Source organism: Castanea sativa, chromosome 11, assembly GCF_040712315.1.
Source record: "Castanea sativa cultivar Marrone di Chiusa Pesio chromosome 11, ASM4071231v1".
NCBI classification, from domain to species: Eukaryota; Viridiplantae; Streptophyta; class Magnoliopsida; order Fagales; family Fagaceae; genus Castanea; species Castanea sativa.
The window spans coordinates 65,098,217-65,115,596 of record NC_134023.1 but is presented as its reverse complement, the minus strand read 5'-3'; the positions used below and the strand labels follow the sequence as shown (position 1 = coordinate 65,115,596).

General features: G+C 35.2%; 1 protein-coding gene across 36 annotated transcripts; it reads left to right on the top strand.

Moving 5' to 3' along the window:
* Window positions 1–3,443: 3,443 nt before the first annotated feature.
* On the top strand, window positions 3,444–16,969 carry LOC142614749 (putative disease resistance protein RGA4). 36 transcript variants are annotated; one of them, XR_012840544.1, is made up of 18 exons: window positions 3,446–6,916; window positions 7,041–7,135; window positions 7,522–7,585; window positions 7,986–8,088; window positions 8,226–8,401; window positions 9,200–9,326; window positions 9,656–9,804; window positions 10,305–10,371; window positions 10,458–10,593; window positions 11,312–11,406; window positions 12,111–12,207; window positions 12,646–12,850; window positions 12,950–13,107; window positions 13,869–14,094; window positions 14,229–14,321; window positions 15,347–15,447; window positions 16,217–16,312; window positions 16,417–16,969. XR_012840544.1 is itself a non-coding variant. In XM_075787319.1 (2 exons), the coding sequence occupies exons 1-2, from the start codon at window positions 3,499–3,501 to the stop codon at window positions 11,193–11,195; spliced, it is 3,282 nt and encodes a 1,093-aa protein (XP_075643434.1). In that variant the 5' UTR covers window positions 3,444–3,498; the 3' UTR covers window positions 11,196–11,305. The 36 variants fall into 36 exon arrangements, 1 of the variants encoding a protein (XP_075643434.1); XR_012840554.1 differs by having other exon boundaries at window positions 9,193–9,326; window positions 9,728–9,775; XR_012840550.1 differs by having other exon boundaries at window positions 9,193–9,326; window positions 9,728–9,804.
* The last annotated feature ends 411 nt before the right edge of the window (window positions 16,970–17,380 follow it).

Below are 17,380 nucleotides of genomic sequence, written 5' to 3'. Positions count from 1 at the left end.
GCATCAATCTGCATTTGCAAAGAATAGGCTTATCTCTGATAATATCTTAGTAGCTTTTGAAACTTTGCACTGTATGAAAAATCATAAATCAGGACAAACAGGCTTTATGGCGCTAAAACTAGACATGAGCAAGGCGTACGACAGGGTGGAATGGAATTATCTCCAAAAGCTGATGGAAAAAATGGGTTTTTGCTCAAGGTGGATCGGTTTGATTATGGAGTGTGTTCGTTCAGTCTCATACTCAATTCTGGTGAATGGTGATCCAAAGGGGCTAATCAATCCAACAAGAGGCATAAGACAAGGCGACCCACTATCTCCCTTCCTTTTCCTATTATGTACGGAAGGATTACATGGCTTAATCAAAAGAGCTGCACGGGCAAAGGAGATCAATGGCTTCTCAATATGCAAAAGAGGTCCCAAATTAACACACTTATTTTTTGCAGATGACAGCTTGCTTTTTTGTAAGGCAAATCCGCAAGATTGTGGAAACGTGCTAAAAATTTTGGCGGAGTATGAGGAGATGTCGGGGCAGAAAATAAATAAAGAAAAAACTTCTCTGTTCTTTAGCAAGTCCACAAATGATGATGTTAAAGAGGAGATTAAAAATATGTTAGGGGTGAATGAGATAAGGTCTTATGAGAAGTATTTGGGGCTGCCCTCTTTTGTAGGAAGAAGAAAAAAAGAAAGTTTTAACTATATCAAGGAGAGAGTGTGGAGGAAATTACAAGGGTGGGAGGGGAAGCTCCTATCTCAGGCCGGTAGAGAAGTCCTAATCAAAGCTATTGCGCAAGCCATCCCTACTTATGCCATGGGTTGCTTCAAATTACCCTTGAGCCTTTGCCATGAGATTGAAGCAATGATTAAAAAATTCTTTTGGGGGCAACGAGGTGACAAGCGAAAAATACATTGGGTTAAATGGTCGGAGTTGACAAAATCTAAGCTAGATGGAGGAATGGGTTTTCGAGAACTTGCTCTTTACAATGACTCACTCCTTGCCAAGCAAGCATGGCGCCTCCTACACAATAAAGATACTCTATTTTACAGAATTTTTAAGGCAAGATTTTTTCCAAATAGCTCTTTCATGGAAGCAAAGGAATCGAAAACCGGTTCCTACGCTTGGAAGAGCATTTTGAAGGGCCGAGAGGTGATACAATTGGGAGCTAGATTCAGAGTGGGTAATGGGAAGAGCATCAAAATATGGCAGCATCATTGGTTGCCCATAAAACACCCTCCATTGGTCTCATCCCCAATCATAGAGTCTATGGAAGATGCCACCGTGGACTGCCTTATAGACCATACAACCGGTAAATGGGATGCTGAAATTCTTAAGGGAGTGCTCACCCCTGCTGAAGCGGAACTTGCTCAAAGGATTCCATTGCCTCATCGCCAAACCGAAGATGTTTTGTATTGGCCCTTCACTGCTAATGGGCAGTACACTTGCAAATCCGGATATAAATTCCTAAAAGATTTGGAGGAGAACTTAGGGGATGACAATCATTCGGAGGAGGAAAAGACTTTGTGGAAGGGCATTTGGTCCATGGCAATTCCAAACAAATATAAAAATCTGCTGTGGCGGGCTTGTAGAAACTCACTTCCAACTAAGCAGAATTTGGTAAGGCGAACAATCATACAAAATCCTAGTTGTGACCGTTGCTCCCTACAAGCAGAGGATACAGCCGAAGATACCTTGCATGCCTTATGGAGTTGCACGAGCTTGAATGAAGTTTGGGTAGGTGATAGATGGAATTTCCGCTCAAGGATGTGTTTTGCAGACTTCAAACAGCTGTGCAAGTGGATACTTGGAAATGGGAAGCCGCTGGAATTGTTTGCTATTCAGGTGTGGAGCATATGGAATCAAAGAAATAAAATGAGATTGAATCAACCTTGCTGTCTTACCAAAGAATTGCAAAAGATGGCAGAAGATAGTTGGACAGAAATTAGTAGACACAATCTCAAGCTGAACCGTTTCAGCTCAAGACCGACGCATCAGAGAATATGGACAGCACCTGCACCTGACAGCTATAAGATCAACTACGATGGAGCACTTTCCACCATGGACAACAAAGCTGGAATTGGCATAGTGGTTCGGGACTGTCATGGAGAGGTCATTGCATCACTCATTCAGCAGCTAGACCAAGCTTACCAACCCGTGGAAGTTGAATCAATGGCAGCTTGTAAGGCTGTGGAGTTTGGCAGCGAGTTGGGTATTCAGAGAGCCATTATTGAGGGTGACTCGGCAGTGGTAGTTAAGTCCCTAACAAGCAAGGAAGATGGGTTAACTCCTTACAACCAACTGTTGAATGACGTGTCCCTATTTTCAGGTTTTTATCTTCAATTGTCATACTCTCATGTTAAGAGAGATGGAAATAAAGTTGCTCATAGTTTAGCTAGACTAGCTTTGACAACACAGAGTTCTACGGTGTGGATGGAGGATGTTCCACCTTGCACCTTACCTTTTGTTCAGGCTGATTTGGCCGCTCTTTAGTATTCTTAATAAAAAGTCTTCCTTCTCAAAAAAAAAAATTATCAACCTGCTATAGTTGATCAACAAATTATTAGAGTCAACTATCTACCACCAAATTATTTGAACGACAGACCCTTTTTTTGTCCACCACCACCAAATTAATTACCCTCAATAGTTGTTGTTCTGTTGTTGTGCTAAATCTGACTGTATTTTTGTTTAAAAAAAAAAAATCAATTGCTTGTTTATATTAAATTTTTTTGAAAAATTACAAAAATGCCTTTGAAATTTGGGTCTATTATTATTATACCACAAAACTCTGGTTTTAGAATTTGTAAATTAGACCCCCACCTTTCGTTGCTTTGAGATTGCATGTGCAGTTGCTCTTATTGGTTGAGATTTGAAAATTAACAACTCTTGAATAAATAATAAAATTAAAAAGTGGAGAAGTAAAAAAAAAAAAAAAAGGAAATATTAACGAATACCTTAATAGTATTGGTTAATGAAATATTTTTAAAAATATTTTATTCGAAAAAAAAATTATTTTTTTTACAGCTTTTTATAAATTTCATAATAATTGTATCAAAATTTTTTTAAAATAGCCCATTAATAAATGTACAAAAAACAGGCATTACTCAAAACTAAAAAAAAATTGTAATTGTAATTACACTAATTACATCTCCTGTAATTATAACTACATGGGACATTGTAAAAGATATTATAAACTATTCCACCTATAAGAGTTACAGCTTACATTAAACCATGTCTTAGATCCGTAAGTCCCGCATGCCAAATGCCAATACGGAATATCCATGTATGATATTACTTGGTTACATTAAAAAAAACTATCAATAAAATATTCTATAATGGCCCAATAGTCAGTCTATGAGTTATACTCCACGCATGTATTACTATTGACCCACGCAAACTCTCTTATATTGGTCGATCTGCCTAATCCAACCTCCTTTCACAGAGATTGTTCTCATCTTACTCTCTTCGTAAAGATATAATAGCATTCATTCAATTCCAACTAAGAAATGGCGGAAGGAGCTTTGTTCAGCGTTGCTAAAGGAATCACAGTGAAAGTGGGCGACCTCGTAGCCCAAGAGATTGTACTGCTCTGGGGAGTCAAAGACGAGATTGAAAAGCTCAACAACACAGTTTTGACAATCAGTGCAGTGATTCAGGATGCAGAGGAGGAGCAGCAGCACAACAATCAAGTCAGAGTGTGGCTGGAAAGGCTGAACGATGCCCTTTATGAAGCGGACGACCTGCTGGATGACATTTCCACTGAAGCTTTACGACGGGAAGTGATGACACGGAATAAAAAAGCAAAAGAGGTACGCATCTTCTTTTCCAAATCCAACCAGCTTGCATTTGGTCTTAAAATGGGTCATAAGGTTAAGGCAATGAATGAAAGGCTAGATGCTATCAAAAACGCTAAGGGGTTCCACTTAGATGAACGTCCTGTAGAGACACAAGTGGGGGGTTATAGGATGAGAGAAACTCATTCTTTTGTACATACTGAAGAAGTCATTGGGAGAGATAATGATAAGGAAGAGATTATAAAAATTCTTTTGGATCCCAATGTTGAAGAGAGTGTTTTGATCCTTCCAATAGTTGGACTTGGAGGACTGGGGAAGACCACATTAGCTCAACTCATATTCAATGATAATAAAATCCAAAATAGTTTTGAGCAAAAGCTTTGGGTGTGTGTCTCTGATGACTTTGAAGTAAAAGTAATTGTTAAGAAAATTTTAGAGTGTGCACGAAGTATGAAACCAGAAGACCTTGAAATGAACACACTGATTGAAGATCTTAGGAAAAAAATTGATAGAAAGAGATACCTACTTGTGTTGGATGATGTATGGAATGAGGATCCTAAAAAATGGCTTAACCTAAAAGATCTTTTAATGGGTGGAGCAAGAGGTAGTAGGATATTAGTGACTACACGCAGTGATAGAGTGGCAAAGATTACAAAAACTGTTCAACCATACTTGTTAGAGGGTTTAGATAAAGAAAAGTCTTGGTCTTTATTTAAACAGATGGCATTTGAAAATGGACAAGAGTCAGAGAAATCAATCTTTAAAGTAGTTGGAATGGAAATCCTTAAAAGATGCAAAGGAGTCCCTCTTGCCATAAGGACTTTAGGAAGCCTATTATACTTTAAAAACACGGAAAAAGAGTGGTTATTTTTTAAGGATAATGAGCTTTCAAAAATACCTCAAGAAGAAAATGATATCCTACCAACACTTAAGTTGAGTTATGATCATCTTCCATCATATTTGAAGCAATGCTTTGCTTATTGTTCTTTATTTCCAAAAGATTACAAAATTCATAAACCAACATTAATTAAAATGTGGATGGCACAAGGTTTCATTAGGCCTTTAAATCAAAATCAATGCCTAGAAGATGCTGGTCATGAGTATATCATGGATTTAATTTGGAGATCATTTTTTCAAGAAGTTGAAAAGGATGGGAGGGGCAATATATTACAATTCAAAATACACGATCTTATGCATGATCTTGCAAAATTAGTAGCGGGACCTTATAGCATCACTTGTAATTCAGAAGAAGAAATAATTGATGAAAAGCCTCTTCATGTGTCATTTGGTGGTCAGTTACATTCACAAATTCCAAATTCATTGTTCAAAGCTAGTAGGATACGGACATTTATGGTGCAAGGTCAAGTTGGGCATCTAGATAAATCAATTTGTGATCGCATAATTGGTGCAAGTTTTAAGTTCATTCGCTTGTTGAATTTGCATAATATGAACATTGAAATAGTTCCAAGTTCTATTGGAGAGTTGAAACATTTAAGATATCTTGATTTATCTGAAAACTTCATTAGAATGCTTCCTAATTCTATTACGAGATTGCATAATTTGCAGACTCTCAAACTATATGAATGTCCTTTTATTACCAAATTGCCCAATGATTTTACAAAATTGGTCAACCTTAGGCTTCTCGAGATCGATACCTTGACTCATATACCACGTGGATGGGAGCAAATGACTAGTCTTCAAGCTTTGTCAGTATTTAAATTTGAGATTAAGCGTAACAGTGGATTGAAGGACCTTCAGGGACCAAACGAGTTGAAATTTCCAAAACTTCAAGAAATAAGTTTATATAATTACGAGGGAGTGAAATTTCCAAATTGGATGTCATCGCTCACAACTCTCGTAGAATTTAGATTAGAAGACTGTAACAAATGCCAACATCTGCCACCGTTGGAGCAACTTCAGAATCTCAAGCGTCTCTCTCTCAACAAATTGGATTCTCTAGAGTACATGTCAGAGATAGATTACGGTGAGGAGCTCTCTAATTCTTCATTCATCCCATCTCTAAATGAACTCTATCTCCTTCGCTGCCCTAATCTAAAGGGATGGTGGCGACAGAGAAGGGATTCTTCAGAGGAAGTCGATGATGATAACAATCATTTGTTGCCCTTTTTTCCTGGTCTTTCCCACTTAGAAATTGAGAATTGCCCTAAGCTTACCTTCATGCCTCTGTTTCCAAATGTCGAAAGGCTGAAATTGGATATGTGTAGCTTGAAGCCATTGAAGCAGACATCAACACTCCAGATTGAGATTGCCAACTCCTCCTTTGCCCCTCTCTCCAATTTAGAATATCTGGAAACTGGGACTCTAAATGAACCTTTACCCAACCTGTCCAACCTCGTTTCTCTCTGTTGTCGTGTTCCTCCCCCTCAAGGTATGCAACATCTCACTTCGCTTAAGAAGATGAAAATTGCGTATTCTATGCAGGTTGATTTATCAAAATTTTGTGATGCCGTAGAATGGCAAGGCTTTAAGAGCCTTCAATCACTTGAAATTAATATATGCCCCAATTTAATATCATTGCCTGAAGGGATCAATGTCCTTACCTCTTTACAAACACTGGAAATTTGGGATTGCCCCAAATTAAAATCATTGCCTGAAGGGATACAAGGTCTTACCTCTTTACAAACACTGAGAATTTGGAATTGCCCCAAATTAAAATCATTGCCTGAAGGGATACAAGGTCTTACCTCTTTGCAAACACTATATATTTCGAATTGCCCCAAATTAAAATCATTGCCTGAAGGGATACAAGGTCTTACCTCTTTGCAAACACTATATATTTGGAATTGCCCCAAATTAAAATCATTGCCTGAAGGGATGCAAGGTCTTACCTCTTTGCAAACACTATATATTTTGGATTGCCCCAAATTAAAATCATTGCCTGAAGCGATGCAAGGTCTTACCTCTTTACAAACACTGGAAATTTGGGATTGCCCCAAATTAAAATCATTGCCTGAAGGGATACAAGGTCTTACCTCTTTGAACACACTATATATCCATGGGTGTCCCATCTTACTGAAAAGATGCAAGAGAGAAACAGGCGAAGATTGGCTAAAGATTTCTCATATCCCAAACTTGGAAGGGGATCTACGTCAGCAACAAACCAACTGAGGTATCTAACTAAACCATTTTATCCAATGTTTCATTGAAAATCAAAAACCCAATTTCTTTTTCTTCTTTACCTCATTTTTTTCTCATTGCCTATCTCAATATATTTCTTGGTGATTGAATTTCAGATAAAGAACCAAATGAACCACAGAAGACTCGCTCATAATAATTGCAACTTGATCAAACCAATTGGGCGGTTCAAAAATTCATCAACTAACCATAGGTACTGTCTCATTCTTTCTTCTCTTTCCTTTTAACCTCTTTTATCTACTCATATGATTTTTAATTTTTATTCCTTAATTTATAACTTCCCCCTACTAGGAAAAGTAATATGTGAATTTTCCCAAATCAGTTTCTTTATTCTAAGAAATTACATGTTTGTGTTTCGAATTAAGTTGATGAGGTGCTTCATTTCTCATTGTGTAAAACAAAGTAAAATTAGCCACTAGGTGATGTATGAAGAAATAAGAGGAGAGCTTTCTCAACAAGTGATTGGGGTTGCTGTGATGCCCTGGATTTAATTGGATATTGACTTTGAGTGTGTGTTGTGTGGGTGTGTGATAAGTCCCACATTGGGTGTTTACTAGGCTGAAGTTATTCTTTCTGCAGATGTCAGCAACATGACCGGATGTATTGTTTTGGTGTGTACTTCAGGATTTGATCAACCATTGAGGTAACTTTCATACACTATCCTAATTGACATAAAAAATTGGTCTCTCATACCGTGTGACTTGATGCATTCCATTTATGTACTAATATCAATGCTTGTTTTATTGTATTTTCACTTGCTATAGGAGTGCATGTTCTAATTAAATAAATCTGAGTAGATTAGGTTTCAATTTTTTTTTTCTTTTTTTGGAAATATGATAAACAAATTGTTACTTTTATCACCTAGTCCCTTTAATGTATTTCTCAAAATTAGGTCCGATTGGTTCTCTTGGATCAATAATTATCAAACAGAAGCGATGGAATGATTATATTTCCAGCTATAGTAAAACAAATCTCGATACTGATTGGTTCTTTTCTCTGTGTTTTTGGTGAAAATTTTCTAATCATGTTCATGTTTCATGTAGGAGTCCTTGTATCATTCTGTCTGGGAACTCAGCAAATGTGACTGGAAGCTTTATTCTATTTCTATAAACAATTAATTTTCTGAAGTCAGCTTATGAGTTGAAGGTAAGGCCTTGTCCCAGTTCACCAAATGAGAAAGATCAATGCTTTTAAACGTGCACTTCCTCTCTGTATGCTTCCTTTTTTGGTTGTGGGGATTGTTTTGGGCTGATTTAATTTTTATTTATTTGGTGGGTGTGTAGCTTTTAGGTGGTTGAAGGAGGAAGCAATCCAGTGTATGAAAGAGGCAGAATGGCCATTGATATTCACGATTGCCCCAATTTTACAATATCATTGATTGTAGGGATTTGTTCCCACACCTCTGTTGTAAATACTGGAAAATTCATCAGTGTCACCACAATGATGCAAAAGGAAACAGGTGAGGATTGTGCTTACATCCTAGAGTTGGAAGGGGCAGTAAGAAAACTTGTTATACAAATCTTTGTTTTATCCCAGTCCTTGATAGAAGTCAAAATCCTAAATTTTCATTGTTCTTTCCAAGTTTGTCAATTTTTTCTTGGTTAATGAATATCAGATCTTGAAACAAATGAAGCACATGAGAGAAGAGAGAACTGCACTTAAAAAATGTGGATTAATCGAAACTTCTTGGTTGCAACAAATCACAACTCAATGGTTTAGAATTTTCTTTACATCATTTGTTCAAATATTAGGAAACAGATAATGTAAATTTTCCTTCATCTATTTCTTATTTCAAACAATTTATGGATAAGGTGATATATCTTGATGCTTTGATTTCTCGTTGTGTAAATAGAGTGAAAATCGGCACTTGGTGATATTAGGGTAATGGTTGTAGGATTAAATCTGGTACCTATTCCTACATTACAGATATTTGCTGTTGTATCTACAGATGATGGTGATAATGATGTTAACAACAGAATTTCACAAAACCTAAGTTAAATTGCTAACTGTTATTTTGTAAATAACTAAGTTATATCTGCATTTACTCTTTATTTTGATTAGTATCATGGTGTTCATTGAAAACAAAGGTTGAAATTAGAGTCTTGAAGTTCATAATTTCAGTAATGGATTTTACTTGGCGCTCCACCTCCATTTAAAATCAATTAATAATTCCTAATTATTTTGAAATTGTTCCTATATTTTATTGATAAAATAAAGTACCATATTTCTCTTAATCTTTCAATTTTTTAGATTGCAGGTTGCCTTGGGTTAAGACTTAAGACCGTAGGTTATTGCTCATTGTAATACCCAAATAAAGGAACTTTTCATTTTCCAGATGGTTGCCTTGCAGTTGTTGTACACTCCTAGAGGTTAATGTTACAAAGGTAATAACACACTAGTATGCTTCATAAGTTTATTACAAAACTAGATATCAGTGTGTGTCGATTACATTTACTGCTATTGCCAATAAAGACTTAATATCAACTGTTCTTTCTATAAACATTAGCAGCAGAACCTGAGGCATAATTTCATTGTGTAAGTTCAAATTTTGTTAATGGTGATTAATATTGGCAGCTCTCCATAACAATTTCTGCCATCTCTTACATTTTGTGACACTTTGATTCAGAGAAGAATTCAAGTAATTTGATTAAGGGGCTAGTGACCTCTTTAAATTTAAGATTCAAATTTCAATTATTTTTTTGTTGTACATCAGATGCATTGGCACAGGACAAGTAGAAGTGCAGGTGTCTATCAAAATGTATAAAGTGATCTTTGGTAGTTTCAGGTGGCATAATTGCATTGATATATGTCGATGATTGCTTTTATAAAGAACGTAAGTAGCCTTCATGACTTTTATGAGAGGTGAGCCTATGCATCTAAGAACCTAATGATTTAATTTCTGCTTCTATTATACTTTACTATATGATATACGTAGCTATTTTTTTATTTGCAAGTTTACACACCCGGTAGGTCTTGTAAGGGAAGAATGTGCCATTGGAGCTAAAGCTCATTGGTGTATTTGGTATTTGCAACTTAAACTTCCTGAATTTGTATATTTTTCTAAGCCTTATTTATGTTTTTTTTTTTCCAAATATCCAGAGATAATTTTTCCCTTACAGTTTTAGCTTTACCTATTGAGGGGGAGTGGCAACCAGGTTTTTTGTTTGTCTTTTGTTGGGGAGAAAGTTGGGAGGAGGAAGAAAGAGAGAAATATCTTTCTGTTATAGAATATAAAAATTCCATTGAGTTCTTACTGGCAATGAGGATTTTGATTTTTCATAATCAGACAACATGAAAAAGTGTTCAAACTTCTATGGTATACCTTTTTCTTACTTATTTGAGAAAATGTTGGGTGGAAATAGGTCATGAGAGGGCCAAGCAACGCACATCCCAGAGATTGAGATCTATTCAGGAAGATTTAACTCCACTGTAGGTTCATTCATTTCTTTTCTCAGTCCCCTTTTCATTGATTCAAATAGAAGTCCAGCTATATCTTAATTTTCTGGTTTCATCAGGTATGCTGAGTTTATCAGTTATTAGCTTTTAGCAAATGCCCTGAGGAACATTACTAAAGGAAACAAGTTTAAGGGTGCATGTTTCTTCAAACCTAGCTGGTAATCAGATTATGCAAAAATTATTGGAAAAAGAATGGTAACTATCTCATTCCTTACCATATATAATTGAGGATTACGATCCGGTGCAATACCTAGGGTATTACATCAGGTGCAATTCACATTTCCCTCTCTCACAATTTTTTTTCATTTTACTTTTTAAACTTTTACTTTTTACTTTTGTTAACTTTTTTCTTAACTTTTTTTAATCAATGGTTGAGATTGAAAGTTGCTTTTTGCAACTATCAATCTCAACCATTGATAGCAATTGCACCCGGTGCAATACCCTAAGTATAGCACCGGATCCAAATCCTAAAATTGATATCGTTGCCTGAAGGGATGGGTGGCCTTACCTCTTAGCATACACTAGATATTTGGGATTGCCCCAAACTAAAATCATTGCCTGAAGGGATACAAGGCCTTACCTCTTTGCATACACTAAATATTTGGGATTGCCCCAAACTAAAATCATTACCTAAAGGGATACAGGGTCTTACCTCTTTGAATACACTACAAATTACTAGCTGTCCCATCTTACTGAAAAGATGCAAGAGAGAAACAGGCAAAGATTGGCCAAAGATTGCTCATATCCCAAACTTGAAAGGGGATCTACGTCGGCAACAAACTGAGTTATCTAACTAAACTACCGTTTTATCCAATGTTTCATTGAAAATCAAAAACTCAACTTCTTTTTCTTCTTTACTCTCATTTTTTTCTCGTTGACTATTTCAATATATTTCTCGGTGATTGAATTTCAGATGAAGAACCAAATGAACCACAGAAGACTTGCTCATAATAATTGGAACTTAATCAAACCATTTGGGTGGTTCAATAAGTCAACAACTAACCATTGGTACTATCTCATTCTTTCTTCTCTTTCCTTTTAACCTCTTTTATCTGCTCATATGATTTTTAATTTTCATTTCTTAATTTGTAACTTCCCCTGTTAGGAAAAAGAATATGTGAGTTTTCCCAAATCAGTTTCTTTATTCCAAGAAATTACATGTTTGTGTTTCGAATAAAGTTGATGAGGTGATGTATTTGAGGTGCTTCATTCCTCATTGTGTAAAACAGAGTAAAATTAGCCACTAGGTGTTATCCGAAGGAATAGGAGGAGAGATTTCTCAACAAGCAATGCCCTGGATTTTATTGGATATTGACTAAGTGTGTGTTGTGTGGGTGTATAATGAGTCTCACATTGAGTATTTACTGGGTTGAAGTTATTCTTTCTGCAGATATCAGCAACATGACTGTATGTATTCTTTTGATGTGTGACTTGATGCATTCCATTTATGTACTAATATCAATGCTTCTTTTATTGTATTTTCACTTGCTATAGGAGTACATGTTCTAATTAAATAAATCTGAGTAGATTAGGTTTCAATCTTTGATTTTTTTTCTTATTTTGGAAATATGGTAAACAAATTATTACTTTTGTCACTAGTCCCTTTAATCTATTTCTTCATTTTGGCAAATTACGTCTTTGTATCTTGAATTGAGTTGATGAGTTGATTTGTTTTATATGCAACTATGCATCATTACTCGCTATGTGGACAGAGTAAAATTGGGCACAAACCACAAAGTGATATCAGGGTAATATTGTGGGAAGAATTAAATTTGGCAGCCATTCTGCAGGAACTAGCTTGTTGTGCAGGTATTCAGTTGATTCAATTTCTTGTTGTATATGAACTTCCAACTTGCTATTATATCTTCAATTTTTTTTTTTTTTTTTGTTGTAAATAATACCATGTCTACAAATAATTAGTTTTATTAAAAGCACCGCTTGATGTATGAATCAATTGGTAAATTGCTAATTGAATTGAATATGTTTCTAAACCAAAGAAACAGAGGTTTCACTTGTAATCAAATGATATACATTGGGAATTCAATAACTAACAACATTATGGCATTGAATTGATACTCGTGAAACATTTGTGGCTTTTGTGATTGAATTCCCGATATATATATATATATATAGTTATCTAACAGAAGAGAATAAATGATTAATTATTTCCAGCTATAGTAAAACATAGTCTTGATACTGAATTGTCATCACTTTTTGGTTTTTAATAAAAAATTTCATTTCTTGTAGGAGCCCTATCATTCAGTCAGGGGATTTAGCACGTGTTTGGAAGCTTCATTCTATATATATGTGTGTGTGTGCGCGCGCGTGTGTAAACAATTTTCTGGAATTGACTTACAAGGTGGAGGAAAGGCCTTGTCTGAACCAAGCTAAATGAGAAAGATCAACGCTTATAAGCGTGCACTAGCTCTCTGCATGCTTCTCTTGAATGATGGTGAGCCCTCTTTCTCTCTCTCATCTCTTGATTGTGGAGATTTTCTTTTTGGGTTGATGTAGTTTTTATTTATTTTTGAGGTGGGTATGTCACTTTTAGGAGATTGAAGCAAGAAGCAATGCAGGGTATTGGAGAGTTGGATTGGCCACTGATATTTGTGCCCTCACCAGTGAGGATTGCCAAAATATTTGTAGACACTGGGAATTCATCAGTGTGTCATCTTACCACAAAGATGCTAAAGGGGATCCATTTCAGTGGTATGAAAACTTATGTCTACATATCATTGTTTTTTCCCTATCCTCGATAGAAATCAAAATCAAAATTTCTTCTTTGTTCTCTCCAAGAAATGGAGCTTAATGAAAACTATTTGGTTTCAACAACTTAATGGTATTAGAATTTTTTTTCTCTACAACTCAACAAAATATGCGAATTTTCCTTTTATCTATTTCTTATTTATATCATGGTATCTCATATTGAGTTGATTAGGTGGCGTATCTGGATGCCAAGGTTTCTCGCTAGGTAGATAGTGTCAAAATTGGCACTTGGTGGTATTGTGGTAATGTTTGTGTTTGGGGGGGGGGGGGGGCAGTGGTGGAGTGAATCTAGCGTATACATCTATAGTACATAAATTAGCTTGTTGTGCAGTATTTGTGTTTATATATGTGTGTGTGTGTGTGTTTATTCTTTTTTCGTGTTGTGCAATATCTACAATTGATGATGACAACTACAACAAAAATTCACAAAATTTAAGTTGCTAAGAACTATTTTGTCATTAACAAAATAATTTCTGTATTTACTCCTTTTTTTTTTTTGTATCTTGGTGTTAATTGAAAAGAAAGGTGCTACAGTTGGTGTTCTAGAAGTTCACAATTTCAGGGGTGGATATTACTTGGTGCTGCACTTGGAATTGATTTCAATTTTTACAATGAATCAATCATTCTTAATTAAATGGAAGTTGTTCCTATATTTTATTGAAAAAATCAAAGTACCATATTTGTCTAACTATATAAATTTTTAGATTGCGGGTTGCCTTGGGTTAAGATCATAGTTAATGCTTAAAGTGGTAGCCAAACAAATGAACTATTCATTTTTCCCTTTCATCGTGTATGGTGAGTTTATCGGTGATTGGATTTTAGCCGAGGCCAGAGGAGTATTGAATACTGAAGCTGGCAAGCTTAAGAGTGCATGTTTCTTCAAACCTAGCTGGTTATAAGATTATGCAGCAAACTATTAGAAAAGGAAAGGTAACTATCTCAGTTATTACCAAATTCAATCTTTTCACATAATTTAGGTTTCATTTTTTGGAAATTTATTTGCAATATCGTTGGCATTTTATTAGTTTCCTCTCTTATTCTGTTTTTATTTCATTCTCAAACAGAGCTTTGGTAGGTTCTAATGAATGAAGAGCATAGCTTCTTGTTAGAGCAGACTGCAGAGTTATCCCTGATTTCATAGATAGCTTCATTTCATGGTAAATGATTCTTGGACTTTTCACCGCTGTGACGTTTATTTTGTCATAAATGTTATTTTTTGTGCTTCTCAAAAGTATTAACCTTTATTCCTACATTATTTTTTGTGATTCTCAAAGTATGACCTTTATTCCTACATAATAGTATTCATAAAGCTTCTGATAGAAGTTAGTCACAGGAACTATCAAGAGAAATATATTAATTTGGACTAAAGATGCCATTAGTTACTACAAGAGGTTTTGATATTACTATTTTCTCTATTTGTGGAAGGTCCAGACATGATGCATATATTTTGATGAGAAAGCCATCTGATCTTGCTCTAACAGAAATGTGGTTGATATACAACTTCTAAAGAAAATAAGAGATTAGCATTGTCAGGATCCATGTTTAAATGACTAGCTGATTTTTAGGGGAAATATGTGATTTTCCAGTGAGATTGCACCTAAAACTTTCCATGAACAACAATCGCTTGGTGAGTGCATTCAGTTCATTAGCATGACATTTGCTTTCATCTTTGAAATTGCCTTACATTCTTAAGGATGCTTGGCATACAAAATAATCCAGCAGTGGACAATTAGAGTTATACACCTACGGCATATCACTTGAATCCGCACCTTCTAGTTTCAATAACAGGAAGTCATTAGTTTTCACAAGGCTTTAAACGGAATGCCAAATAATCACATGCTTAATGGCATTGAGTTGTCTACTCATGAACTTAATTTTGCCTTCTCTATGAGTGGCCTGCTGGTATTGGCAGAGCTACAGTTCCTTCTCTTTTGTAGACTTTGTTGATTATTTACATTTTAGCTTTGTTAATAAATTTTTATTACATATCCAAAAGAATAAAAGGATTGCTAAATAACTATAGCTATCAATCAAAAGACTCCAAATGAGTAATGTTCCAACTGTTTGGGTCCCCAAGTAAAATTATGAATACATTATTGTTACTAATTGGACCTCCTCTCTTCATGTTGCTCATATTAATTTTCCAATTATGTTCACTTTCTTGGTAGTGATTCTTGTATAGGTGAGTATTGGGATTGAGCACATGTTCCAGCAGTTTCATTCTATGAATCAAGTTATATATGTCAACACTTTTCTAGACAGAAATTTGCATTTAAGGTGAAGGTAAGGCCCTGTCTCAATCCATCTAAATGAAGCTCCTAGTTTTCTACCTGACTCTTATTTGATATTTTTTCCTTACTAGAAATTATGAAATGTTCCCTGTTTCTCAAATAAAATTGCTACTCAAATGACTACAAAGGTTTCTCATGATAATATTTTATGGTAGCAGCTTTTCAGAACCCATGGAAAATGGGCTTCTGAATTCCTATTGCCTCAACTGAGTTACCAGAGATTTTATTGGTCCTCCTTGGTGATTAGTTTGTCTCACATTTAAACATCAGTTTCTAAAAGGATTGTTTATCATAGAAATTTTTGATTGGTTGATAAACGTCTGTAGTATGCTTTCTAGATATTGTGAGAAAGAAGTTATTTTCGCTTAATGGATAAAATTTAAGTATAGGTACTTGCACTCACTATCTTTAGGAAACAAAAGCTTCATATAGAATTCAATTAAATTTGCACAATTGTTTTCTTCACCCACAAGATTTTCAAAATATTTCTTAAGACAATCACCATTTGAATGTTAGGGTGAAGTTCCATCTTATTTAGTTTAAGCATTGATTATGTGTTTGAATTTTTTCTTCTTCCACGAGAGTGAACAATTCACATGTGCAATTAGCTAACCTTATTTGAATGCATTTCTTGTTAGGCATTGATCAACTCAGAATTTTCAACTTGTTAATTGGAGTTAACACAATTAATCAATTTTATTTGTCATTCATACAATATTAAGTTTTTTCCTAATAAATGCCAGATGACTCTTTTTGCGCAGATTAGATGACAAGAGCAACAAATGTCATCTCATACCACTGCAAAGTCCACCACCTTGGAGGACTTGTGCTTTTGTGCAATAAAGTGGAAAATAAGGGTAAGTGGATATAATAAAAGAACAACATCAATTTTTGGTTTTGTATTTGGGTGACTGCGTCCGCATAACTTGCATCTTGTCTTATGACATACTTTTGTGTCCAGAAAATGTTTTAGGTATTATGTTGGAGCAGATATCAAGTTGATTTTAAACCAAGAAGAGAATGAGAATTAGTGGGTGAAGGAAGCAATTGAAGGAGTTCTTGTTTGTTCCATGTAGTTGAAGACCTAACAACCATCAAGAATAGCTGCCCTATCCCCAACTGGGAGGGGTATTCTTATGTGGGGAATTCAAGCATGAATGTCAAGTGTGAAAGTCAAATTTGAATTGTATCTGACTTGGAATCCTTTTATTGACTTTGGCTAGGACTCTATTTCTTTTTGGTTTGGTACTGTACTTGGTTTAGGATTTGAATCATTTTACTTAGGGTATTATATATATGTGGGCTCTTTATGAAATATCTTCAGCCTTGGCTCTTGTAAATTGAGAGTGAGAGTTCTTTGGGTGTATATGGGTTTGGGTTCTATGAGAGTGTCTTTGTGTCACATTTGTAATCTCCTTATTTTCTTAGTGAAACTTTCTTGAAACCGCCCGTGGATGTAGGCCTAAGACCGAACCACGTAAATCTTTTGTCTTCTTGTGTGATTCTTTCTTCTATTTTTCTGTTTATATTCGCATAAACTTATTATTCTCTACACTTGCAAAAAATTGACATGAAAACATTTGCTATATCAATGGATCTGTTCTATTGATCTCTCTCTCTCTTGCTAGTTATTTAGAAAAGGTAATTTATACCCCCTTTATTTTGTGGTTATTTCATTGGCAAAAAAACTTGCAAGCTTGATTTTATTTCTTTCCTTTTTATTTTCCCATTTCTTTGGATTTATTTTGCAATTCTAAGTATGTTTAGTGTTGCTGTGAGCTATACAATGAGTTTTTCATAGTTTATCTCCTTTAGTTTAAAGCGTCCATAATTACTTTCTTTTATTTGTGCATTTTGTGAATCCATGTTTATATAGAGGAGAAAAGCTTTAAAGTTGAGCCAATTGCTTAAAAATGCTGTTTAGA